Raw genomic sequence first — 24601 nt, 5'->3', positions numbered from 1 at the left:
GTATTAATCATTGGCACAAATACGGAGACTATTCTAGGACTCTAACGATAAAAGTGTAAGTCATTTAGATTTAATAAAAAAAACATGTCGTGGCACTTTCTTTCTCACTTTAAACAAAAAAAAAACAATTTACATTTATCTGCTCTCCATCGAAGAAGGATAATACAAATGCTATGTACGTTTCATTTATATATTTACGACACATAAAATACCTGTGAACCTATATGTTGATATAAACCATTTTCATTCAATTCAAGTGAGTGTACACACAAATAACAAAATCAGTTCCAATAAAAATTACTTTCAACGTGGAGGAACTAAGAATTGATTTTAATGTTTTCGTTTACGTCTTACGTCTACATCGGTGATAGGCTTTACTTTTAAAGATTATGGTAGTGATTGAAATTGATGCGTTCGATCCAAAGCAATCTTGAGATTGGAGTCGATCGTAAAGTATATGTCACGTTTTTTTGATCCCCATAAATGTATGACACCACACAAGGTTAGTTATCACTTCCAGCTCGGAGTGTGACATTACTTTATGCCTCAAGTGCTAAGTTTTTTCTTCTTCAGACAGTCCGTTTGGATTGAACAGACTGAAAGTGGTTCCAAATGATGCTCAATTTTTTTGAATCTGCATTACAGGTTAGGCAAAATTGGTATGTAAGTGAAATTCGACATGTTTTATGTTTTTTTTTGGCAGCTGTTGTGGTTTAAAAATGATTCCACACAAAATTTGTTTAATAAATGCAAATCTAGATTTTTCATTTTAGTATTTCATTCTTGGTGCCAGCACTTGCTTAACCAAAATTCAGAAAATATAAATCTAGATTTTCATTTATTCAACAAAATTCTACAACTACTAAATTAGAAAACGTGTTTCTGTTTAGATTCAATTTAAAAAAATAATTCGACCATCATAATGAACGTCGGAGGTCAGAAATTTTTAGGTAGGTTAGACTACAGCACCCTTAAAAATTAAGGCTACAAACAGGTCAGGCCAACCTGAAACCTGACCTTGAAAACCTGAAACCTGATTCGACCTGAACCTGAACTGATAGATTTTGACCTGACCTGGCTGACCTGAACCTGAAAATTGGAAACCTGACCTGAATTTATCTTGACCTGACCTGATCTTTACTAATTTTTACGATAACATATGAAAAACGCGTAACTTCGAATATTTAGATACACTGCATGTAACTGTAAGACAAAAAACATAATTTTAGAAGACCACAACAACGAAAATCAAAAAGAATATGCAAAATGAATCAGGTCAATTCAGGTCATTTCAGGTCAAAGCTGCAACAGGTCAGGTCAGGTCAGGTCAGGTCAAGTTAAATTTAAAACAGGTGAGGTCAGGTCAAATTTAAATCAAGTCACGTAAATTTCAGATCAGGTCAGGTTTTTTATTTTCAGGTCACAGGTCGACCTAAACCCGACCTATTCCGAGTCTTATTAAAAATTAACAGCTTTAACGATAATTCTTGTTTCAAATATGATTCTCTAGAGTTGTTCGTGTACCAATGGTGGAGTACCTCTATCTCCATCAAGGCTGTATACTTTGGGAAGGTCACGCAGATGCAGATACGCGGGTTACACACCACGTTTCATACAAAAATTTCACCACGCCATACAAATTCAATTTTGGTGAATTTGTTTGTATGGAAAAGGTGTGTTCCCCCGTAGCTAATAAAATGGCGATCTGCGTGACCTCCCCAAAGTATACAGCCTTGATCTCCATGGCCTAATGATTAATGGTCTTTCAGAACTGCATATTAATGGAAAATTCGACGGATGTATTTCACTTTTACTTAGATCGAAACAGTGGACGAATGTCTTTCTTTTCCATGAAAATTGTTTCACTTTTTTTACGTTAAATTCCGGTAGAAAATTCGGTGCAATTATCACATGACCTCAAATTGATAGCTACTACAGATATTTCTTTGTCCGACTTGGGTGTTCCTACTCGAATACATATTTACATAATATAAATTCCGTGAAATTCGAAATGGACAGCACGTGACCTTTTGATTTTTTCAGACGATGAAAGTGCGTTGGTAAAAATAATCGAATCGTTGGATGAAGTGAAACTCCGTATTGTAGAAATTCCCAATTTATCGGCTTAACCAGAAAAACGTTTAACACTTTGCGTAAGCCAATTGTCGATTCACATTATAGCGTTAGATTTAGTATAATTCAGAAACTCGTTTAAGTAATCGAATCAACTTTATGATAACTTCACTTCAACTCACAAAATTTAAGTTTTTTTCTGAAACCAACTTTTGGTGTCAGAACTTTGATGAACGATACGTTGTGTTGAAAAGTTATTTTTGAATGAGTAAATTACTCTATATAATGTTGACTTGAAGTCGATGCGATACTGATTTTACCACTGCAATTTTTGCACAGTTGACTGTAATTAGCTATGCGAACTGTCGCTCTCTGAAAACTTTCTTCATAATTTTGATGGTTTTAGTGATAGAGTCTTGTGAGGTTACCTTCGAAGAATCTGGTAGTGGTTTAATTAAAATGCTTGGTGAACTTTCTATAACTTATATGTTAACGTAGCTCCTTAGAATTTTTTACATACTGGAGCTACGCGGATCATTTGTAATCGATATATTTTTACGGAAAATAAATGAAACGAAATGCTAGTTATGCTTGCTAACAAAATGATCAAAAATAGAAATTTTAACGATTCTGAAATATAATACGAACCAGAGCGTCTTATTATAGTTTATTAATAAATACCACAGGCCATTAATTTAAATAGACGAGTCCATACTTTCTTGCATAGTTAAACAATCTATTTATAACTGTAGGTTATTTCCTTTCCAGGAAAATGAAAACTTGGTGCATTGTTCGAAAATAAGATGCCCTCAGCAAACAACATATCTCATAACATGTACATACGTGCATATGGCAGTGAAAATTTCCACTGTTTGTGTTTGAATGTATAAGATGCGAAAGAAGTAACACATTTCTCAGCAGAAGTTAATTGAAATTCGTTTGCTGTATTATAACAGTAAACAATGCACTTCAGGAACGGAAGCACAGGGACTATTTTCAGGAAAACAGTTTTCCAAATTTTCTTAAATTTTATCACCTTCCATTTAGGAAAAAAAAATTGTGAAAATTTGGAAATATGTTGGAAAATTCAAGAAAATATGGAAAACATCTGCCCACAAAATAGTCACTGCTTCTATCTTATACATAACGTAATTCATGGTTCGTCATTTCCACCATTTATTGTAACCTACGTATAAAAACTATGCTTAGATTTCATTGTTATAGTAGTTCATCTATAGAAATAGCTTTCCATGCAGATGTGCACATAGCAGAACAGTACTGGAAACTCCAATTTCCTTATTTCAATTTATATTAATGGTTCTCCGTTCACTTTACATATCATATCAATGCGACATAAAACGGTTTGTGAAGAGGAGGAAGAAGAAAACATAATTGGAGTGGTGAGGCAATGGGTTCTGAACTTAATCCTAGATATTTAGAATTGTTTTCGTTTCGTTTTTTCTATTATTTAAAGCAAACAGTCTCTATTTTTGCCTTCAGCTCTTTTTCCCATTATTTTTATTATTTCATTTAGTGTGTGCATAAGAAGTGACGGAGGCGATTTTAGTATATGCATGAATTTATTGATTTTTATTGATCCAACCATCATCCTACCCGTAAGTCGTAAAAAAAGCGTAAAAAAGCAGAAAAAAGAATGGAAGAAATAAATTAAATTGGAAATTAATTTGTTGGAAAGTTGTAGGGGATCAAAAGAATTCTCGATTTCGTGCAGCTTTTAATTTGTTTGCTTTGATAAAATAAGCACGACCATCACTAACAACATTCACCATGTTCTGGAGTATTTTCTCATTTTATAAACTTGATAAATATAAAATAGCACGTTGGTGTTACTTTGCATACGGTTTCCTCTAGTGGCCGGTATTTTTAAGTCTTGTGTTTGTTCATTGGGACTAGGCGTCGTATAAAGGCGGTTTTGCACCTAATTTTGTCCACAGGAACCGCGAACACGAACTCTACCATTCCATAAACCAAGCCTACTGTTTCAGAATGATACTTTGAAATAAACAAAATCTCTATTTTATAGTATTAAGAACAAATTTGCCAGGTTGTCAGGCCGCGTAAGCTCTCTACATTCATACCTACATTTCATTCATACCTTATTTAGACACGCTGCTCACCTCCATCACGCTTTAGATTTACCTATTCATCTGTGTTAAATGAGCAAACTTTGTTACATGTCGAGTCTCTTAAAGCAGGTAAATGCTTGATTAATTATCAAAGAATTATTTATCATCGAACCAAAACTAAGCTTGAACAAAACGCACTTGAACTGGGAATTTAAAAATAGAAATTCAACGCAGCAAAATAGTTGTTTAATCAACAATATTGAGCGAAAGTGTGTAAAATTTAGTTCTTCAGCTTTGCATGCATTATATTAGCAGAATAGCATTTTTCATACCTAGAACCACTTGGACTTTGTCGCACTTTTTCTCCGTCCAATATGAAAACTATTCGTACCACGGACTAAAAGTCTTTTTTTAGCGTAACCTCTCACACGATAAAAAAAATACTTTTAGTACTATAGGTACGAAATTTACTATTTTGGAGTTGTTGTGGTTGATTAAACTTTTTGTTTAATAAAAATGAAGTACTAGATTTCCATATCCTGCTTAATCTATTACGTGATTTTCATTATTTTAACTAACTAATTAATGCACAAATTTAAACCACGCCACCCTCTAAATCAGAAATTATGTTGGATTTCATTATCTTTGGAGCTAATTCCATAACTGATGAATTTCTGTCCCATTATCCTAATTTCGCAGCTCAACTTTTAGAAAATTCGACAGAATAAAAATAATCAATTCAATTCATTATTTCCGCTTCCACGCGAAGTCCATGATCATTGTATCTATCTAAATAATTAAAAATTCAATCGCATACGTTTCCAGAAATTGTTTGCAAGCTTTTCCAAGCGAAACGGCTATATAGCAAGAAGAAGAAATTTTATTGAATGAAACAATCGAAGTGAAGCAAATATCATCGATTGAAAAAAAAAACTATTTTAGAAAAGAGCTTTTGAAAGTGAGAAGAAAAATGAATAAACTCGGAAAAGTGTAAAACTTACATGATCTGTTCGGAAAAAAATAAATTGATGCGGTTTATCTGTAAATGTAAAAGAAATGTTTGTTGGTTGTTAATGGGATGAATTAGACGATGAATTCAAAATTCTTTTCTGTTTTCATTAATTTCGTTACATCATTCAATTATTGAAATTATTCCGTTGCCTAAAAAAGGTTTGGTGTTGTATCGTTTTCATTGAAAATCGTACTTTTCTTCTGCTCCCGAAACGGAATAATTTTAAGCTACAACTGTGATACGGCACTGTGCGTACATTGACAAGACAGTCTTTTCTCGGGAGGGCCTACAAAACTTTCAGGTGCATTTAAAAAAAAATCATCGAATAATTTCGTCATTGTTCGCTTCATGATAACAGTTGCAACATCGGAGACAGTGGACGAGAGAAATTTGTCTAGTACGAGACAAGTGTCCGAGAATAAGTGGGAATTTTCCCGGAAAAATTTGATTTTACCCGGGAAGGGCACAAATACTTCAGCAGGATGTGAAGATGTTTTATCATTCGTTACGAGATAGTTATATTGTCCACCAAGTTTTGAGTTGTTGTCGAAGTTGTGTAGAGCCAGTTCTTATTTTGGTCATGTGCTTTGTACAACACTCTGGACGACAAACTATGGGCTACATATGCAAATGTACCCGTTTTTCGCACTTGTGCTATAAAGGAAAATTTCGACAACAAAACATAATTAGTTCAATACAATTGTATCGAAATGCTGTTTTACGTATCCGATAAAAACACAATGGATTTTCAATGTGTTTTAGACTCTACCTCTGTTTGTCGTGAGACGGTGACACCGATGACATAATACGCCGAATTATCTATAGCAAATAAAAAAAGGGTATGTTCTCGACCAACTGATGATTTAGTGTCGGAAAGTAGTGAAAAAACAGTTGTTTGTAACTAGGAGGAATGTTGATTTTTTCCGACTTAGGACTGATTCGTCGTCGTCGGTACTATTTCTTATAAAACAAACTACACATATTCTAGGCCTTACTGTTTTTTCGGAATTAATTTCTGCCTGATTTCCCTACAAATGCTCTAAGGCTGGGCCATTACGAATTTTATTCATTGCTGAAAATTACCGAAAGTTACCAAAAATTTGCTGAATCTACCCAAAATTTACCGAAAAAGGTTTTCGGTGAATAACAGTCAATTTTCAGTCAATAAAATTCCGAATAAAAGACGCTACTCTTTAGTAATCTTTATCAATAAGTTTGATAATAGCTATGGCATGGCGTAGGTTAGGGTTTATTTCTCAGGAAATTAGTTGTTCAAGGTCAACCGAGTGATTGTAATATCCAAAAAGACACGGACATAATTACTTAATACACCGAATGTAATCAATGTGCCAACAAGCCGCATAAGAAGTCTTTCTATGGTCTTGTCATTCAAGAGCTTCAATTAATGATAAATACGTGTCGAAGAGTGCCTTCAATGTGAGATGAGGATATTCTGTTTATTTACAAAGCAGACACTTCGAGCTAGGGTAGGACGGAAGCGAAGGGTAGAGATGAAATGGACCAATTTAAATAAAGGTAAATTATATTTACAATTTCCGTAATATTAATAGGTAGACCTATTTATAAGATTTGATACAAACTGTGATGGAATGTTCGTGTTCCAGTAAATTAACTATGAATAATATAACAGAGCGATGTTTGAATTGGAACTATAAATTTGGTTCTATTGTTTCACAATTGTTTCATAGACTTTATTGTTTACAATGAAAATCAATAAATGTCGGTCGAATGAGTAACCACGAAAAATCGGTTTTGCAATTTTTGAGAATTAAAACTGGATTCTCATTGGAAATGAATAATCAGACTCCACGGTAATCTCATGCCGAAAATTAATGGCTGAATTCAGTGTGATACATACGTGACATTATCTTCTCCAATGAAACCCGTAAAATTGGTGCGAGGAAACCTAACGATAAAAGAAATCAGAAATGTTGTCAGGAAATGGCGAAAATTTAGTAGAGGAAAAATGTACGTAAGAAAATGTACAGAAGAAACACGTGATAAATAACTAAATGTATAAAAACGTCGATAAAAACTGTGCCTATCTGAGAGAAGTTTCGCACAGAGATAGATAGTGTTACACACACACACATCGAATCAATGATGCTTGAATGTTATATGAACGCACATTTAATCGGATACTCCATAAAGATTATTTAGAAAATATTCTGGAAACGTAACGAATAATATAGCATACCATGCCCTAATAATACGTATGTCTATTATGTTATAATATCATATGGTTTACTCGTCTATAATATCTAGCAATCAATATTTATTGGTTATGTAATAATAAAAAAAAAGGTTCGCAATCCAATCCAAAGTTATAATAAATATATCGACAAAATACAAAGTGACATTCACACACGTAACTGAATTTTATTTATCACATTACTTTCATGTAAAAAATTGTATATATTATGTGTATACGGTTAAGAAGAGTTATATGACTTAGTTTTTAAGATTCATAATCGATACAGGAATGTGCTAGATCTAGAAAAAAAAAACAAAAACAAAATAGAACAATGTTATACGGAACACTCATACAGACTTGAACCAACAAGAAAGACTAAATAAAAATCAAAACAAAAAAAAATCTTTCGGATTTATATAAAAGTATCACATGTGTTGTGTACACCACCGTTCCTTTTAATTTTTCTCAGTGTACAATAGTATGCCATTACAGCTCGTACATTACGCCATCCCTGTGCTCCGGAACTCTTAGTACCTAACGCAGAGTCGCCAGCATCGGTACGGTCTTCGGACAGATTTTCGTATTCATCTTTACGTCGATCGAGTCTATTTCGACGGTACGGATTCGTTGATGGATTTTCACTATTTTCCATTATTATTTCTAAACTTGACTGAGATGCCATTGATGTGGACGGACCATACAGATGAATTGAACTAGAACTACAGTTTTATGATGGATTTTCGTTGTTGATTGAATGGAAAAGAGAAATTAATTTTTTTTTTGGTTTTCTGCGTTTGGTTTTTATTTATTTTGCTGCTCTTTGTTATTATTGTATATGAAGAAAATAAAAGTTTAATTTTAGCGATTTTATTGTTGTTGATTTCTTGACGGATAGCAAAGGAAAATTTTGCGAAATGCTACGATGTCTTTAATGTCTTTTATGACCGAGCCTCGATATTTTTTCACTTTTTGTTTGAAATAATGATTTCGCAACATTTTACTTTGATCCGTTAGAGAAAGACCTAGATGTTACGTTTTATTGTTATTGTCAGCATTTTAACTTTCATTCAAGTTTTATGTTGTTTTAAAAGAGGGCGCATCATTTATTATACTAAAAATAATCTAGAAGCTATTCTATTTCTGCGAAGAAAAGTATGAGATTGAGATAAAGTTTTAGAAAACTGAACGAATTTTATTATTGACACATTCACAGATCAAGAATGACTGAAAAAGAAAGCAACCTCTGTATGTCGATCTAGTACCGTTTCTGAAGAGAAATGATAAGCAGGTGGAAGCCACGAACTATTTTTTCTCTACTCAGTAACTTCAATTTTTGCTCTAAGACCTTAAGTTGCTCTTCATATACCTTAGACCGAAGGTGTCGGGGAATTTGGCACACAAAACAAAAAGATCTTAAATTTTGGAAACAAATTTTAACTAGGTTGCACAAACAATTGGGATGAAACGAATCCCTTCTAATGATTTGGCTTCGTGTGCCAAATAGACATTACTATGACCTCAGATTTGCATGGTGTTTGAGGGATACAAATCGTTGGGGATAATGGACCTACATGATCTTTTACGATATAAACCGAAAGTTGAGGTATACTCGAAGAAATGTGATGAATACCGAGGGGCAGATATTTGTAAATTTCGTAGTAAATTTGTATAACGGACATTCTTTGAGCACTTTTAAAGTCTGAAACATTTCTTGGATTTTGTAGATTTTCAAGTTTTCAAAAACTTTCAATGAATTTTCTAAGGATTTTCTACTCTCAGTGAATACTGACATGTTTTGTAATTTGACAGTTGTTGTGGTTTCTATTGTCAATCCAAAATATTAGTAAAGCAAATGAAAACCTAGATTTCTAATTTATTTAACATAAAATCAGAAATTCATAATCTAAGTCTGCATTTGTTTGTTTAATGCAAACCATAACAGCTCCGGAATAAGAAAACATGTCAGTATTCACTTCTCTTCGACTGTATTTCGGACTCAGGCCTCACAGAGCCAAGTTTTACGCAGACCGACATTATTTCACTGGGACCGTATCACGAAAAATGTTGGTAACTTCAACTGCATATCAATACAAAATTTCAACTGAAATTTTGTCTCACTGTAGTTCAGCGGATTCTTTGTGATTAAGGACCCGGTGATCTGCGTAGCATCCTCATATAAAATCTTGTACAGAGCGAAGCGAAAGGAACTTTACTCAAACTTCAATTTTGTTTGTATTTCTGTAACTCACTAATGTTGGAGGACATCAAAGTCTTCCAGGCGTTACACGATCTTTAGATCATTTGTAATCGGCACGTTGTATTGTGCCTTTTCATTTCAGTACAGCCATGGAAACTTTGTTTTTTCTTTTTCGGAAAAGTGGCTTTTGACATAAACGACTCGGGTCGCGAGTGCAAAACTATTTCAAGCCTTTAACAGAGAGTCCCATAATATGAGAGATTATTAGGAATATTTTCAACACTTGCGGGCTATTTGTTTTACCGTTTTCGAAACCTCATCTTCTTCTCTTTCGGTATTTAATGCGAGAAAATTTCTTGATCGGAAGTGTGCCAGTTGAATGAAATTGATATGAAAAGAAACATAATTGTAATAATGATAAAATTAGAACCGTAAAAAGAATGAAATGGCGTTAAAGAAAACAACAACAAAATTGAGATAATGAAAAATAACTGAAGAACAGAATATGAAAATTAGATTTTCAGCTTGTGAAATAATGAAAATATTTTTCTAAACGAAAAAAAAGGGAAAAAGATTTTGTTTTTTTGTTCTTTCATCTTTCCTATAAACATACCGTTGGCCTGGGCTTTTGCAATCGGAAGATGCAGCATTACTGGAATCCTCTTCGTCTTCTTTCGATGTTACCATCGAACCAGTTCTGGTTTCACCGGGTGATAATGCCATTGGACTGAGTATACTGCCACCCGTTTGTTGTGTACCACCCGAAATTGTTGTAGGACACGATGATTGGGTGGTGGCTGTAGTCAACTGAGCATCGGTTGGCTCCATCTGGAAAATAAATTTGTTTTTTTATTAGAATTCACAAAGGTTGCCGTTTTTTTGTTGTTATCTTTGTATTATATACCAGCTGTGCAAAAGACTTTCGCTTTTTATTAGCAAAAGGGAAAAAATTTATTGATTAGTATCATTAAATTGATTTTCAACCAATTTAGTGAACGTAAAATTTTCTCATCCAACCATTTCTATAGCGGATTAAAACATTGTGATGTGTGCCGTCGTTTGTCATGCAATGTCGAAGGGATCGAAGGGAAATACATATAATATAGCGACTGTCGGTTTTCATAGGAATATTCGAGGCGGTTATCCGGAGTGAAGATGAAATACGTTGTCTGTTTCTGTGGAAAAATATATCTGAGTGAGTACACGTACACCGTTAATTAGTTTCTTGTGGATAAATTGGGGTTAATATCGTTTATATTTTGTCCTTGCTGACCTTTTTTAAAATTTAATTATGATATTAGTGACAGAACAATAAGCGTGGTTGTAATAATATTTTGTAAATGAAACTGAAACGGTGACATTCGGAATTACAGAAGACCGCAGAAGACTCATTATAGAACAACAGAAGAATCAGCACACAATGAGGGATTTTTAAAAAACGCACAAATCAAACGTATTTTTGCACGACCGATGTATATATACTCCCAAAAATGTCAAAAGTGACTTCAACAATGAATGATTAAATGCAGAAATAAGACACGTCAAATTAGTGAATTATAAGAAAAATGAAAATGTCAATGGAAGTGTTTTGACACATCAAAAGAAAAAAACATTGTCAGACTGTTGGAAATGAAGATCAAACAATTTCATTTTTCTTATGATAATCGGATACGTCCTATTTCTGCATTTAGATATTCAATTGTCGATCCGCCTTCGGAGACTGTGGCAGGTCTTCTCGAAATTATGTTCTTCGGACTAGTTTTACTGGATCTGTATGAAAAAATATATCCAACAGTGGGTATGGTCTGAAATGCAGGAGGAAATCCAGTCGATTCTGAAGCTATGTATTTTGCTCCACATCATTTTCTCATAAGTCATGCATGTATTATAAGGTAGTCTAGTATTTAAGAATCAAAACACGGCGAACGTTTACAATTTAGTTTTGCCGAAAAAATCCTTTTTGAAGCGGGTGTATGTCAAAAACTAAATTGTAAACGTTCGACGTATTTTGGTCCTTAAATACTAGACTAAGGTGGGGTACATAGAGAAGCGAATAGTAACGTCGCTCTGATATCAGTCATAAGTAGCACCATTTCTAAATCAGGTGTGAACGATTGAAAATTGTGTATACTAGTAAAAGAGAAGGAGGATAGAGTGTTCAAACAGTGTTGGTGCATTTGTTTAACAATTACAAATTGTGTTTTGTGTTCCATATATTACATTTGAACAAGTGAAAACAAAAGCCCATTATTGTATACAAAAATTAATCGTTATTGTTGTGCGTAGCGAACTGTAATGTGTTACACACATCGAATTAGATCAAATCAAATTTGCCTTTGTTCCTATTTCCCGTTGCCACCAAATTCGAAACATTTTCGATGAAGTTCCAGAAATCATTGGTAAACCTACAATGGGAGTAAAAATTGATTTTCATGAGAAAAAAATAAAATATTTCGTTTCATTCGACTGCATCCGGTTCACTTCAGACATTTGTTCAATTATTCGAAAGTCATATTTTCCTTCAGACAGTAAATTATTGGCAGCAAAAAAGTAAACAATTTTTTAGTCAAATAATGATTCATCCCGAGTTGGTTGTGTTGCCATGTTAAGTCAAAAAAAACCGTATCGCATTGTTTGTACGTTTAGATTTTCCGAAAGCTTTGAGCTTTTGGATCTATTGGAAAATTGAAACGTTTTCGTGGAAGTTTAAAGCCCCTGAAAGCTCTACTATTAGAGCAAAGGCAAAAATGCGGTACGGATAATGAACAGCAGATAAAACACTTATAGGGACAGATGATGATCTCGAGAGGCAGATCAAAACATAGAATTTGGGAGATCGTCATGTTAGGAACAATATTTTTCCTTAAAAATATAAATCTTCGAAATTTTCAACGTTTTCAATTTTTTATCGATGTAGCATTTAAATCTGAGAAAAAAATGGTTCTGCGGTAGTGCTCAACACGTTTCTGCTTCTTTTCCATCTGTCAAAAACGACGAACACCTGCAGCACTTTTTTTATCGGTTCATTTTCGAAGTATATCGTAGAATAATTCTCAGATTTACTTTTTACGTAAAAAAATTGGTTTCCCGTTGCATTGGAAATGAATATTGTGTATCTCCATTCAAAATCATTTATATCTCAATTTCTTAATTACTTATCTCCTGTCGATTTTATCGATTTTTATATCCATTTATAAGTTTTATTGACTCCATTGTTGGTATATTTTCACCGATTTATTCAAATTCTAATAAACGACAGATAAAGAAATAAAATAGAAAGATAACAATTATGAAGCGCCGATACTTGAAATTTGGGAGATAACTAAGTTTATCTAAATACAGGCGCACTTTATCTCCATTTTAATTATTTCTCCACATTTGAATTTTTAAAATCTCCGTTTGGATCTGTTTGTATCCCCATTTTTCGATCATTTATCTCGTGTTTCTTTTTTATTATGAGAAGACACTTTGAGGGATTCTTCTGAAAAACAGAAGACCGAAATCGGACGCATTTTCTATTGGAATTGGTTATATGTGCCCAGTAAGGTATTCGACCCCAGAACCCAAAACCACTTTCAAAAAAATTCTTCGAAGCTTGTGTGGCTGGTGAAAAGTGATCAAAAACCGAAAACCGAAAGTTACACGAGTCGTACAGGGTCGTGTGGGGTGTCATTAGAAAGGTAATTACATGTACTTCCGGGGCAAATAGGGTCTCAACCGAAAAAAGACTGAAAACTTACACTTTTCTTACAGAAATTTGTCGAGATACACGAAACGTACACATGGTCATGTGGGGTGTCATTAGAATGGTAATTGCATGTACTTTCAGGGAAACTAGAGCTTACGGAAGTTTGGTTGCATCTGCGATTCAATATAAGCACTTAAACATTGCTACTTCTTATAATTCGTCGTAGATGCTTTCAAAACCAATATTTGATTTTATTGCCTGATTTTGGTTTTTTTATCTTCAAAAAAGGGGGTCATGTGTTCGGAGAGATGCTAATATGACGACTGGATCGTTTCGACGGATAGAAGGAATATGTCGAATGACAGTTGGGTTTTTGAGAGAGAATTCATTACATTTTCTCTCAACCAATTTCAAAATCATTCGACATATTCCCGCTGCTAATATCTCTCTGCATGCATCCGTTCTTATTTTTCCATACTCCATATTCTAAAAGTTATCTCTGCTTTTGATAAAGGCAGGTTAAATTGAAATGATCGATCATGAAGATTTTTAGCGTATCGTGATTTGAAAACGAGTCTAGAACTAAATAACAAGCTTTCGATCGATTTGTATAACATTCACAATGTTTTTTCGGTGTATTGAGCTTGCGCGGGCATGTTTATTCTTCGAAGTCGAGCTTATACTTGTGCATTGGAACTGTTTACAGATAATAAACCTAACAAATGCAATATAAACAGTTCAAATGGGCGGTATGTAAGACTATAATGGCTTTCAAATCTGGATACATTCAGAGTCGATCATTATAATTCGCAACCACTTTATCTCTAATTATAATTTAATCTCAAATTCTACTATTCAATGAAACATTACCATCTCATAAATCATGTCAGTGCGTGCAAATACACTGAATACTTTTACTTGTTTCCGCTAACAAAAGTTGAACTCCAAAAATTGTATGCAACTTTCTTTACAAGTTTTTCCAACATTCAGAACTAATTTAGACACCCAATTCGCAACCACTAAACGAAATGTTGTTTAAGACTTTACACAGGGTATAAACTTTACTTACTAATTACATTATTTGTGTACAATGAAAATTTCAGATGCTTCGTTGACAATGAAACGTTATCCAACTCGGCAAAGACAACTCAATTGTACTTTCAATCACGATATTTCATAAACTGGTTGTTGGTGCGGTGGTATTTTATTAGATTTTGTTTTTACATTGAAACAATGCATTATAATTAAATTTTAATGTCGGTGCATCTTACCAACCACTAAATGAACATTCCTTCAGAAAATTTCATTAAAACATTTCCTTCCTAATTGAGTTAATTTTCAGAAAAGATGTTGAGAGAAAGGTGCGCTACACAAATAAATTGCACCGTAAATAAATCGTGGCAATTAATTTCATTACCATAATAACATACCATCGGAGAGCATATTCAATTATAAGTTATATACGTTTCTCACCATAATAAAAATGTAAAAAAAAGGGAAAAGAAGATAAATAGAAGAGAACTCATTTAATCTGATTATACAACAGAAAACTTGACGAGCTCTATTGATTCCGGTTGTGTTATGAACAAACAAAAGGCATCTTGAAATATGTAGGTATGGCCTAGATATTGTATGGTCTACATATATTTATCATGACCTAATGATATGAAAAACAACAACGATTTGATGTCAAGCATATGAAATGCTTATTAGGCAAATATATTTAGCAACGACTCATTTCGAATGAACTAGAACACAAATATTATATTTACCTTTACGAAATTGTATTATATCGAAGCATATAAAAGACTGATTGTAAAACAAGAAAGAGAGAGTTAATAGTCGAGCGTTTAGTAATAAAGACGTGTGCTAAGGAGAGTATCTTGGTTTATTTCTGAGCCTGCCCTTCTATTAATCTCCCACATGGGGGCTCAACCGGTCGGACTCTAACTCTACGAGGGTCCGATTGAAGCCAAAAATTTTTTTGATGTAAAGTGATGTAGTGAATTTTAGTGCAAGATGTGTGATTTTGAAGAACGAGTCAAAGTGAATTTTCGTGGATATTGAGTTGTGATGAGTTAAATATTACGAGTTTCATAGAAGTAACAAAACGATGGGAATGAATTTCGAAGTTATTCCAAAACATGATGGTGATTATTCACAAAAACAATGTACGACTGATGAGACGAATATGAGTAACGAGAGTCAACATTCACAAAACAACGAAAGTTTCGAGAACGAGTTCAACAAATATGATGATCAATCACACAACGAATTTGACTAAAATAATTTTTGAGACAATGGCAACAACTGTGGCTACGATTATGGTGAACGATTTGGTACAACAATGGTATTCAACGATCGAATTGGGTTGGAATAACGCTGATGGGAATTCTACTGAAACGAATTGACAATACGAAAATCCTGGCAGATGGCTTGGTGGACGAAGAGCGGAATTCTAACGCTGATGGGAATTCTACTGTAAATCATGACGACAACGAAGAGCAGAGTTCTAACGCTGATGGGAATTCTACTGTAAATCATGACGACAACGAAGAGCAGAGTTCTAACGCTGATGTGAATTCTACTGTAAATCATGACGACAACGAAGAGCAGAGTTCTAACGCTGATGTGAATTCTACTGTAAATCATGACGACAACGAAGAGCAGAGCTCTAACGCTGATGGTTTTACAAAGCGATTGGAATTTTGATAGCAATTCCACACAACAACGATGGTGATTTTTCACAACAATGACGGAAATGGAGTGGAATTTTGATGACCATTCCACACAATAACGATGGTGATTCTTCACAAAACTGGAATTTCGAGAGCAATTCCAAAACAACGATGGAAATGGAGTAAAATTTCGATGACAATTGCGAAAACAATGAGACTTAGGATGGACAAACGGTATGAATATGAATATTTTTGATGTTGAAGTTTATTGAGAATTCTGATTTTTATCGCGATCTGTGTTGAGAATGCATAAAAAATAATATTTTGTGATGATTTGACAAGATTCTATAGAGGATAATTGCAGAAAATTATGATTTCTGAATTAATGAATTTGAAAAGATTAGTATTTTTCATTGATTTGTTATACTTGAGATTGGAGTAGACTGTGTTATGAGGGAAATGTAAAATAATTTTTTGAGGAATTTAATTGTTACGAAAATTGTTGAATGATTATGATGAACTGATACTTTTGATGAAATATAAGTAACGATTTTGATTATGTTGAGTTAAAGATTTTACTTGCGAATGGAATGATTTGAATTAATTTTGTTTTAACAGTTACGAGTTACTTAAAATCTCTTGACGTAAGTGATTTAAAGTGTATGATTTTAGAAGAAATTGATGTTTGAAGAATTGTTCTAAGTGGAAAAATTTTGAAATGTTGAAAAAGTGAATAACGAGGTCACGAGTGAATTTTTTGGATTACGTAAAATTTAATTTTGAGGTTGGTCAGTTATTTAAATTACGGTGCATATATAGAGTAATATGAAAATGATGAAGAAATTGTGCGATATTATTGTTTTGATGACGAGGTTTGATTTTGCTGACTTGAGTTTTGAGTAATTTTGATGAAATAATTTAGTAGCGAGTTTGTGCGAGGCAATGCAAACGTTTTGATTTTAAACGTTTTCAATGTTGATGAATTAAAAATGTTTTTATGTTATTACAATTAAGAATGAGAATGATAATATAGATAGACGAGTATATATGATGAAATGATTTTTATGATAACATTTTCTGAATGAGGAAAATGAGAATTTTACATGTTTTGTAAATTGTTTGTTGAGGTATGTTTAAATAGTTTTGATTATTTTTGTTGAATGCTTTACGATGACGATGACGATGAAATGGTTTTTGTTCGATGAAATTGAAAATTGTTAAAAAACTGAATTTGATTTTTGATGAAGTAAATACGATTTCTAAGATAAAGTTTAAATATGATTCTACGAGTTAACGAATCAGTTTTGATTTAAATTAAAATTTGAAGATATGGTTACAAACTTTGTTGACAATGATGTTTTTCTGAATGATTTTTTTTTGACTATGAAGTGTAATTTTTGTTTGATTTAATTTTTCTATGATGATGCATACGAAATTCAGATTTTTTTTTAAAGTTTGAAACTTTAAATTTGATTAAATTTTGATTTGTAATACAAGTATTGATGGACAATTAACCGAATTAATTTTAATCGAGGGAAAAATTGATTTTTAGAATGCTTGAAATACTGATTTTTGAAATTTTTTGATGAATTTTATTGAGAGGATTATGATTATGAAGAATTGGAAATACTATTTGAAATTTTAGATTTTTTTTGACGCTGACAGATTTTTGATTTTGATGATTTTCATGAAGAGAAAGAATTTTGATTTTTTTTGTGTCTGTCGAGGGCGACTAGACAGTCGAGTGGCCGAGTGTAGGTATGGCCTAGATATTGTATGGTCTACATATATTTATCATGACCTAATGATATGAAAAACAACAACGATTTGATGTCAAGCATATGAAATGCTTATTAGGCAAATATATTTAGCAACGACTCATTTCGAATGAACTAGAACACAAATATTATATTTACCTTTACGAAATTGTATTATATCGAAGCATATAAAAGACTGATTGTAAAACAAGAAAGAGAGAGTTAATAGTCGAGCGTTTAGTAATAAAGACGTGTGCTAAGGAGAGTATCTTGGTTTATTTCTGAGCCTGCCCTTCTATTAATCTCCCACAAATACCTTCCAGTTGGCAAAAAAACAAATATTCAAGTTAATGAATTCATAGCAAGGGGAAATTTTATCTAGAGTAAAGAAAATGCTTTGTAATCGAATTTTATTTCTGTGTGTATATTCCCTGTGGGACCAGACAAATTGAGTTTTGTGTGTATGTATGAGCTTCAAGCTATCGTGTCGTTCAAACTAATGGAATTGATAACTATCGCGTAACATTTTCTTTTCTTCTACATCGATGACACGGTTAAATGTCATTGTGTGATGTACAAATAAAAAAAGAGAAAAAGACGAAGATAACATGAAGGTTAATACCACCCCATACTGATGGCTCTCTACTCTATAAATAGGTAACCTCATTACTATTTTCATTTTATAGCAACAGGAAAAAAAAAAATCAAGGATAAGTCTCGTTTTTTTCCCCGTAACCATATCGCCCATTTTGATTAATTAGCTCATAAAAAATCGTTTAAAATTCCCTCCACCTTTGCGCATCATATTTATTTATTACATCCAACACCCAGAGGCCAAAGAAGCAATTTTCCAGATAGTTAAAGGAATTGATGAGATCATATATATGTTTTTTTGCCATATAAACCACATTTTATTGGTTTTCGTGACAGATAAAGCTATTGTATATTTACCATTAGCATGACTGCATCGGTGTGCTATACATATCGTTTTCCTCTCGAATAGAACTCGATTTCGCAGGTGAAATGTGTATAAATATATTTGCCTTGGATTTTTATAGCATAGCTATAGGGTAAGCGCATGATAAAGAAGAGTATCACTCGCTTAAATGATTTTATTATGTCGTCCACCATCTAACGTTTTCAATACATTAAATAAATGGAATTCGAATAATCGTAATACGCTGTGTGAGAATCAAATGGATGGTGTGAGACTGGAACGAATTATCACATTTCTATATTGTCGTGTATAGATTCGTTGCCAGCTTTGTGTAGCAGAGCGTCTATGCAAGGAAATTGTGTTGAATTGGTGAATATCTGTTTAAGACAATCTTGGAAATGTATTTTTTTATACGAACTGTAAGATTCGTTATTCGTTAACTTTGGCTTCGTTTCATTCCACCTTTCGACCTCAATCAAATTATTCGACAGGATTCCAAACTTTCGGTTTCCGCTAAATTTAGTCGACGCAGTGTATAGGGTCTATAATATCGTCCGTTCTCAAATGATTATACCCTCAAAGTCTGTATAATGGAAAGTCTACCAAATACGAACAGATACTCTAATGTCAGCCCTCTATTCTTTTTACATTTGCTTGTTCGTGATAAGGCACAGAGGGCTCGTATTACAGCAGGGTCTCGCATTTGGTAGTTTTACCCTACATGACTGAGGGTGATGATTTGAATCTTAACAATGAATGTTTAGAGCGTAGAGTCTGCATGAATCAAATGTTCTCAAACGTGCGTGTGTTGTTGACGGGAATGCATCTGGCTTTATGTCTATATGAATTAAGTTTAGCAAAGACCAACACCAAAACGTGGAACTTATTCGGATGTATGACAGGCATTAGGAGTTAAGCTAAAACAACATTATCGTATTTGTGTCTTTTTTAAAGAGATTTCGAGAGCTTTAATTTTTTGTATTCAAACTTTCCAATTGAATCAAAAATAAGGTCCAAGTTTTTGAAAGCACTCAAACGTTCGAGTTTGCTGACTCTCTATCTGGGCATTATATCACTCGCCTTCGGCTCTGGATACAAACTTCCCCCTCGTGAGTGAACAAATTTTCCCGCAGGTGCCTGACCTGAAAAACTTCATTTGTTCTCCAACACAAAACAAATTACTCATCTTCGTTCCAATGTATTAGAAACTACGTTTTAGATATTTCAGTTCAAAGGTCGCCATTGCTAATCACGGTAAAGATGGTGTAGATGGTGACTCTTTCTGTTGCTCCCTTCGTCATTGTCAAATCGCACTGTTCGCTCGCTTTTCAATGGAGTTGTTATGGATAAAAGTACGAAGTCCCATTGTCATATGGGAAAGGGGCAAACACAACTTTCATCTTAATTCTCGAGATATTTATACACAGTCGACACGACTAGATACCAATAGATACATTACATACGAGGATACAGAATTTCTATCCGCATCATTAAAATGCAAGAATAGTTCTAATTACCATAACAAAGCGTCCTCGTAAAAAGTGATTAGACAATCATCGGTAAAGTCTCTTTTTGTCCCTGGGAACTGAAACAAATACATTTTCCATTACAAAGTGTACTTCTCTCCTAGAAAATTTCCGAATGAAAAATTTTATTTTCCTGAAAAAAACTAAAATGAAAAATGATATCACTCGCCCAATAAACGTAATTTCTTGCTGCTCCATCGAATATGATTCGCAAATGTAAAGGTATATGAACTAGAACTGATTGCGAAATTTTTATCAACATAAGTGTAAGAGTGGCGTACATGATGGAGAGACACAAATAACGCGAACACTTGACGGTTTCAAATTTAACCGGCAAAAATTGAGTTAAATTGCTTGGAATGGAGGGGAAAACAACCGCGTCGGTTGTATTCAACAATTTATATTCATTAATGTTCAATTACATTACTGCCATATACTTTGTCTGAAATATTCTGTTCTATTCGGTTCGACAGTCGAGACAAACGTTTTAAAGTAAACGAATGTTAATCAAGCACTGGAATGATTGACAGTTGCGACATTAGCTTATTATCATCCATATGCGGTGGGTATGCAGCTAAAATAAATGTTTTCAATTATATGTTCTCATCTTTGTTATAATCAGCTTGTTATTATTTGAACGAGGAAGTTCATAGATAAGGTCACTGAATACTACTTTACGGTTGCTACAAAACGAAGAGAAATACAACATTTTGTGCATTATTAAGAATTACATTCAGTTATAAATGCTCGTTAGTTTGTCTCGCGGCAAATGAGATTTTACCGACCGTGTAATAATAAATGGTAACAATAGCAGCTGCTCTATAGAGTATACTTCCAAGCATTTTTCTTCAGTTTATGAGCAGTGTGGGTTTGACAGCATTTATATATATTAAAATTAAAGTTTGAGTGTGATGGAATGTCCATTACAGTAAAACTAGCATTTTATATACCCCCATTACTAGGTCATCTGGTTCATCAGGGCCTTTGGATTTCTTTTTATTTTCCCGGAATTTGCTAGAATTGGGTCAATTCTGGCAAACCTTACCAAAATTTTAAAAATTATGGGAAATAAATTTCATAAAAATAGGCCCTGAGTTTCATCGGTGTTGCAAAAAAAGCTATGAACGAAACCAGCAAATCGGTTCTTCCTTCCTTTCGACGCCCTCAGAATGTAAAATAAATTACATTGCATAACTCGCCTCGGATTAACAGAATTCACACGAAAACTCTACCGCTCATCTTTCTATTCCTAGTCATGTAAAATAACTATTAAAACCCTAGCGTTGTAAAGTATCTCTTGTCTTGTTGTTCGAATGTTAAGCTGTGTAAATAAGTAGTGATAAACTAGGGATCTCTCATAAATTGTACATTTATACTTCAGGCAATACCTTTCAACTAGTTATGTAAATTGTTGGGTGGTCCGGGTGGTAAATTGTTGTTACATTTACCTTTCCGGAAAGTGCTCATTAAATTAGGGGGACATTTTTGTGACCGTGAAAGCTTCAGTGACAAAAAGTGAGACTTTGTTTTGAGTGGTTTATGCAACTCGGTGGTAAATGCTTTTAAAAACCACACGATCTGAATTTGAATTGTCTACGAGGTCTCAAGTCGAAGAAGTGTCAGTTGGGTCAGTTGACTGCATGAATAACTATTGAACTGTTTAAAAAACGTCATAAGTTGTGGTGTTTGCCGTCCTCCATGGAAGGATAAAACCATTCGACCAATGAAAACCAAAACAGTAATTTAATGATAAAAATGATCTATATGGTCACTTGGCTTTGGTAATATGTAAGTTTTACAAAAATTCCCACCTAAATCGTGACCGGAAACGGGTGCAGGTGCACCAATGCTAGCTTGATACAAAAATTCGAACAATACTTTTTTTTGGATTTGATTTGCTCCTATTTTGAAACGCTCAAGGTCTTGCCATTAGTTTGAAAGGGCTAAGGATCTCAGCTGTTTGTGTCTTGAGAACATCTACTGTAAAGCCGTCAGTGTGAGTTCTTAAATTTATATTTTTAGTTTTTTATTCTCATCTACAGTTTCGATTGCATCAACATTCGATTCGATAACATTTTGTTTTGTCACATTATTTTGCGACAGGACATACTTGTCCCACTCTTCGTCAAATTTTTGTTTGTTGAGAACCTCAATTTCAGGACACGAACTGATTCGCTTGATTCGCACAACTTTCGAGAAAATTCTAAACCGAAACCATTCTCCTTGCACAGCAGGAAGTTTTCGATCCTTCAATGTAGTCCTTACAAATATTGCCGACACTAAGCCGACAACGATGAACGCCAAAATCCAATACGTATTGATGATGTACGGATGAGCGTCTTCTGTGGTCCAACCGCTTGATATTTGACTGTTATAAATTGCTGTGAAAGCGAGACCACCACCTACGCCCCCAATCGACCATGCCGTTAAAATTAAACCAAAACATATGCCGACGTTATGCGACCCGAACATATCGGCCAAAAACGCTGGAATAACTCCGAATCCGCCACCATAGCACATAGTAAGACTGAACATGCAGAGCAAGAATGCCCAGTAGATTTTATCTTCTGTATAAAGCGAAAATGTGGCGACGATGATCGTTTGCATTGTCAGCATTATAATGAAACACGCTCTCCTTCCAATTTTATCCGACAAGGTCGAGAAAAATAACCGTCCGAACAAATTCAGAGCTCCATTCACCGATACCATTGTGGCGGCCTCATCCGGATCTTTTAGAAATAGTTGCGTTATCATATTCGACAAACGTGAAATCACAACCAATCCGAACAAAATGTTTGCGAAGAGCATAACGTAAAGCAATACGTAATCGAATGATTTTATCGATTCGGCGGCGGTTAATTTGATTTCTGGCTGAGCTGGCGATTGTTCCGTTTTCTCCGTATTGTCAGCAAAAACTGAATATCCTGGCGGGGGTACACGAAACAGAAATGCGGTGAACATCATGGAAGCGAAATAAAAAGAGCCCAACACAATGAATGTTAGGGGCAGTCCCACTGAGCTTATTAATGGCAGTATAACTTTGCCTATTACTATACTTCCACCACCGAAACCGCACACGCCAAAACCTGCAGCCAGCCCACGACGATGAGGAAACCATTTTTGTAAGGCTGATACTGGAGTTACGTAGCTTATGTATTAAAAATTCCAGTTAGAATTTTGTAAACCTTTTTTGGTCTTTGGTAAAATTTACCTAATTCCGACACCAAATCCACCCACAACACCGTATCCTACATATAACAGCCACATCAATTTGACATAAATTGCTAGGGCCGATATCAAATTTCCCAAGAAGAAAAAACTGGAAGCCACGATTAGAGCTTTCTTTGGACCACTTCGTTCTGTGCAAAATTCGATAAATTAGTCCATGCAACAGTTTCCAACACTACCTATCTTTGAGAAAAGTTTTCTGGATTTTCTTAGATTTTCAAATCAAGAAAATCGAAAAAATTTCCTTGCAATTTTCTTTCTTTCCTCGAACTTCCTTTAAGGTAGGCAGTGGTCTTAAATATGACATAATACCTATCCACGGTCCCATAAATGCAGACGCAAACCCAAGCACTCCGATGTTAATGTAGAATGTAACTGGTGCCTGAGATGCTTTCGCATCGCCTGTAATTGCCTCATCGATGGGTGCATTGAACACACTCCAGGCGTACACCGAACCACAGCAAAATTGAACCAGAACTGCGGCCGGCATCAAAAACCATGGATTGAATTTCACATTGGCAAACAAATTTTTCTCTCTTTCATATTGCCGTTCATCGATGGTACATGTTGTATGACTGAAATGCCAGGAAACAGCACGAACGATAGGATTTTTATGGCGATGTGTAGTGTCAGTCGTATGATCCATTACGCTTTTACTTTCAGTTCGAACTGAATAACATTATACTGTTTGCTATCTCATCATTTAAGTGGTCACGATTAATAGTCTGGTGCATTAGATGGTATTCGTTGTTTGCCGAGCGAATTGTGTTGAAAGAATGGACAACAGATTGAAGAGAGAGTGAACGTATTGTTACAGTACAGTGGAATTAAGGACACTGAAGCCATTGAACACAGTGATACTTAAGAAACAGTCAACTGTGTCCACTGTGCCGTCATTTGTTGGTATAAATAGCCGTTGAAGAATGACCATTTCCGACACCATTTTGACGGCATTCACACATCAATTAGGGACGAAACTGACGCACCTCACTATAATCTCAGCGATGATCTGCGTTTATTTACACTTTGCGTAAGACCGAGTAATTTGAATTGTATTAACATTATCAGTGCTTAAGCGATAAAGCAAAATTCACATGGCTTCTGATTTATTTATTTATCTCAGTTTAACGACCAGATAACAGGCAAGGCCCAATAATAATCCAGTCAAGAAAATGTTACAAATATAAGATAGAGAATGTTTGA

General features: G+C 34.2%; 2 protein-coding genes and 1 long non-coding RNA gene across 5 annotated transcripts in view; 1 reads left to right on the top strand and 2 right to left on the bottom strand.

Annotated features, from left to right (window-relative positions):
• LOC119066502 overlaps nt 1-24601 on the bottom strand; it is a 204219-nt gene that overhangs the window by 77483 nt on the left and 102135 nt on the right. For all 3 annotated transcript variants that reach the window (XM_037169016.1, XM_037169024.1, XM_037169032.1), the window contains exon 3: nt 10198-10412. In XM_037169016.1, the coding sequence (XP_037024911.1) occupies nt 10198-10412 (215 nt within the window). The remainder of the gene's footprint in view (nt 1-10197; nt 10413-24601) is intronic.
• Nucleotides 14892-17972, top strand: LOC119067300. Its single transcript, XR_005085903.1, has 2 exons — nt 14892-16246; nt 16383-17972. It is a non-coding gene; the product is annotated as an uncharacterized LOC119067300 (long non-coding RNA).
• Nucleotides 22170-24135, bottom strand: LOC119066810 (uncharacterized MFS-type transporter YhjX-like). The gene is made up of 3 exons (XM_037169466.1): nt 23711-24135; nt 23382-23529; nt 22170-23318 (listed from the first exon to the last, which is right to left on the bottom strand). Exons 1-3 carry the CDS (start codon nt 24042-24044, stop codon nt 22181-22183), a joined length of 1620 nt encoding a protein of 539 aa, XP_037025361.1. The 5' UTR covers nt 24045-24135; the 3' UTR covers nt 22170-22180.

Source organism: Bradysia coprophila, chromosome II (assembly GCF_014529535.1).
Source record: "Bradysia coprophila strain Holo2 chromosome II, BU_Bcop_v1, whole genome shotgun sequence".
In the NCBI taxonomy this organism is placed as follows: domain Eukaryota; kingdom Metazoa; phylum Arthropoda; class Insecta; order Diptera; family Sciaridae; genus Bradysia; species Bradysia coprophila.
Note: the sequence above shows the minus strand (reverse complement) of the source record. Positions and strands in the feature narration are given on the sequence as shown.

Coding starts and splice junctions, on each gene's coding strand:
- LOC119066810 (XM_037169466.1), bottom strand. CDS start 24,044: ATGGATCATACGACTGACACTACACATCGCCATAAAAATCCTATCGTT. Junction 23,530..23,710: donor ATTTATGGGACCGTGGATAG/GTATTATGTCAT, acceptor AATTTTGCACAG/AACGAAGTGGTCCAAAGAAA. Junction 23,319..23,381: donor GGATTTGGTGTCGGAATTAG/GTAAATTTTACC, acceptor TTAATACATAAG/CTACGTAACTCCAGTATCAG.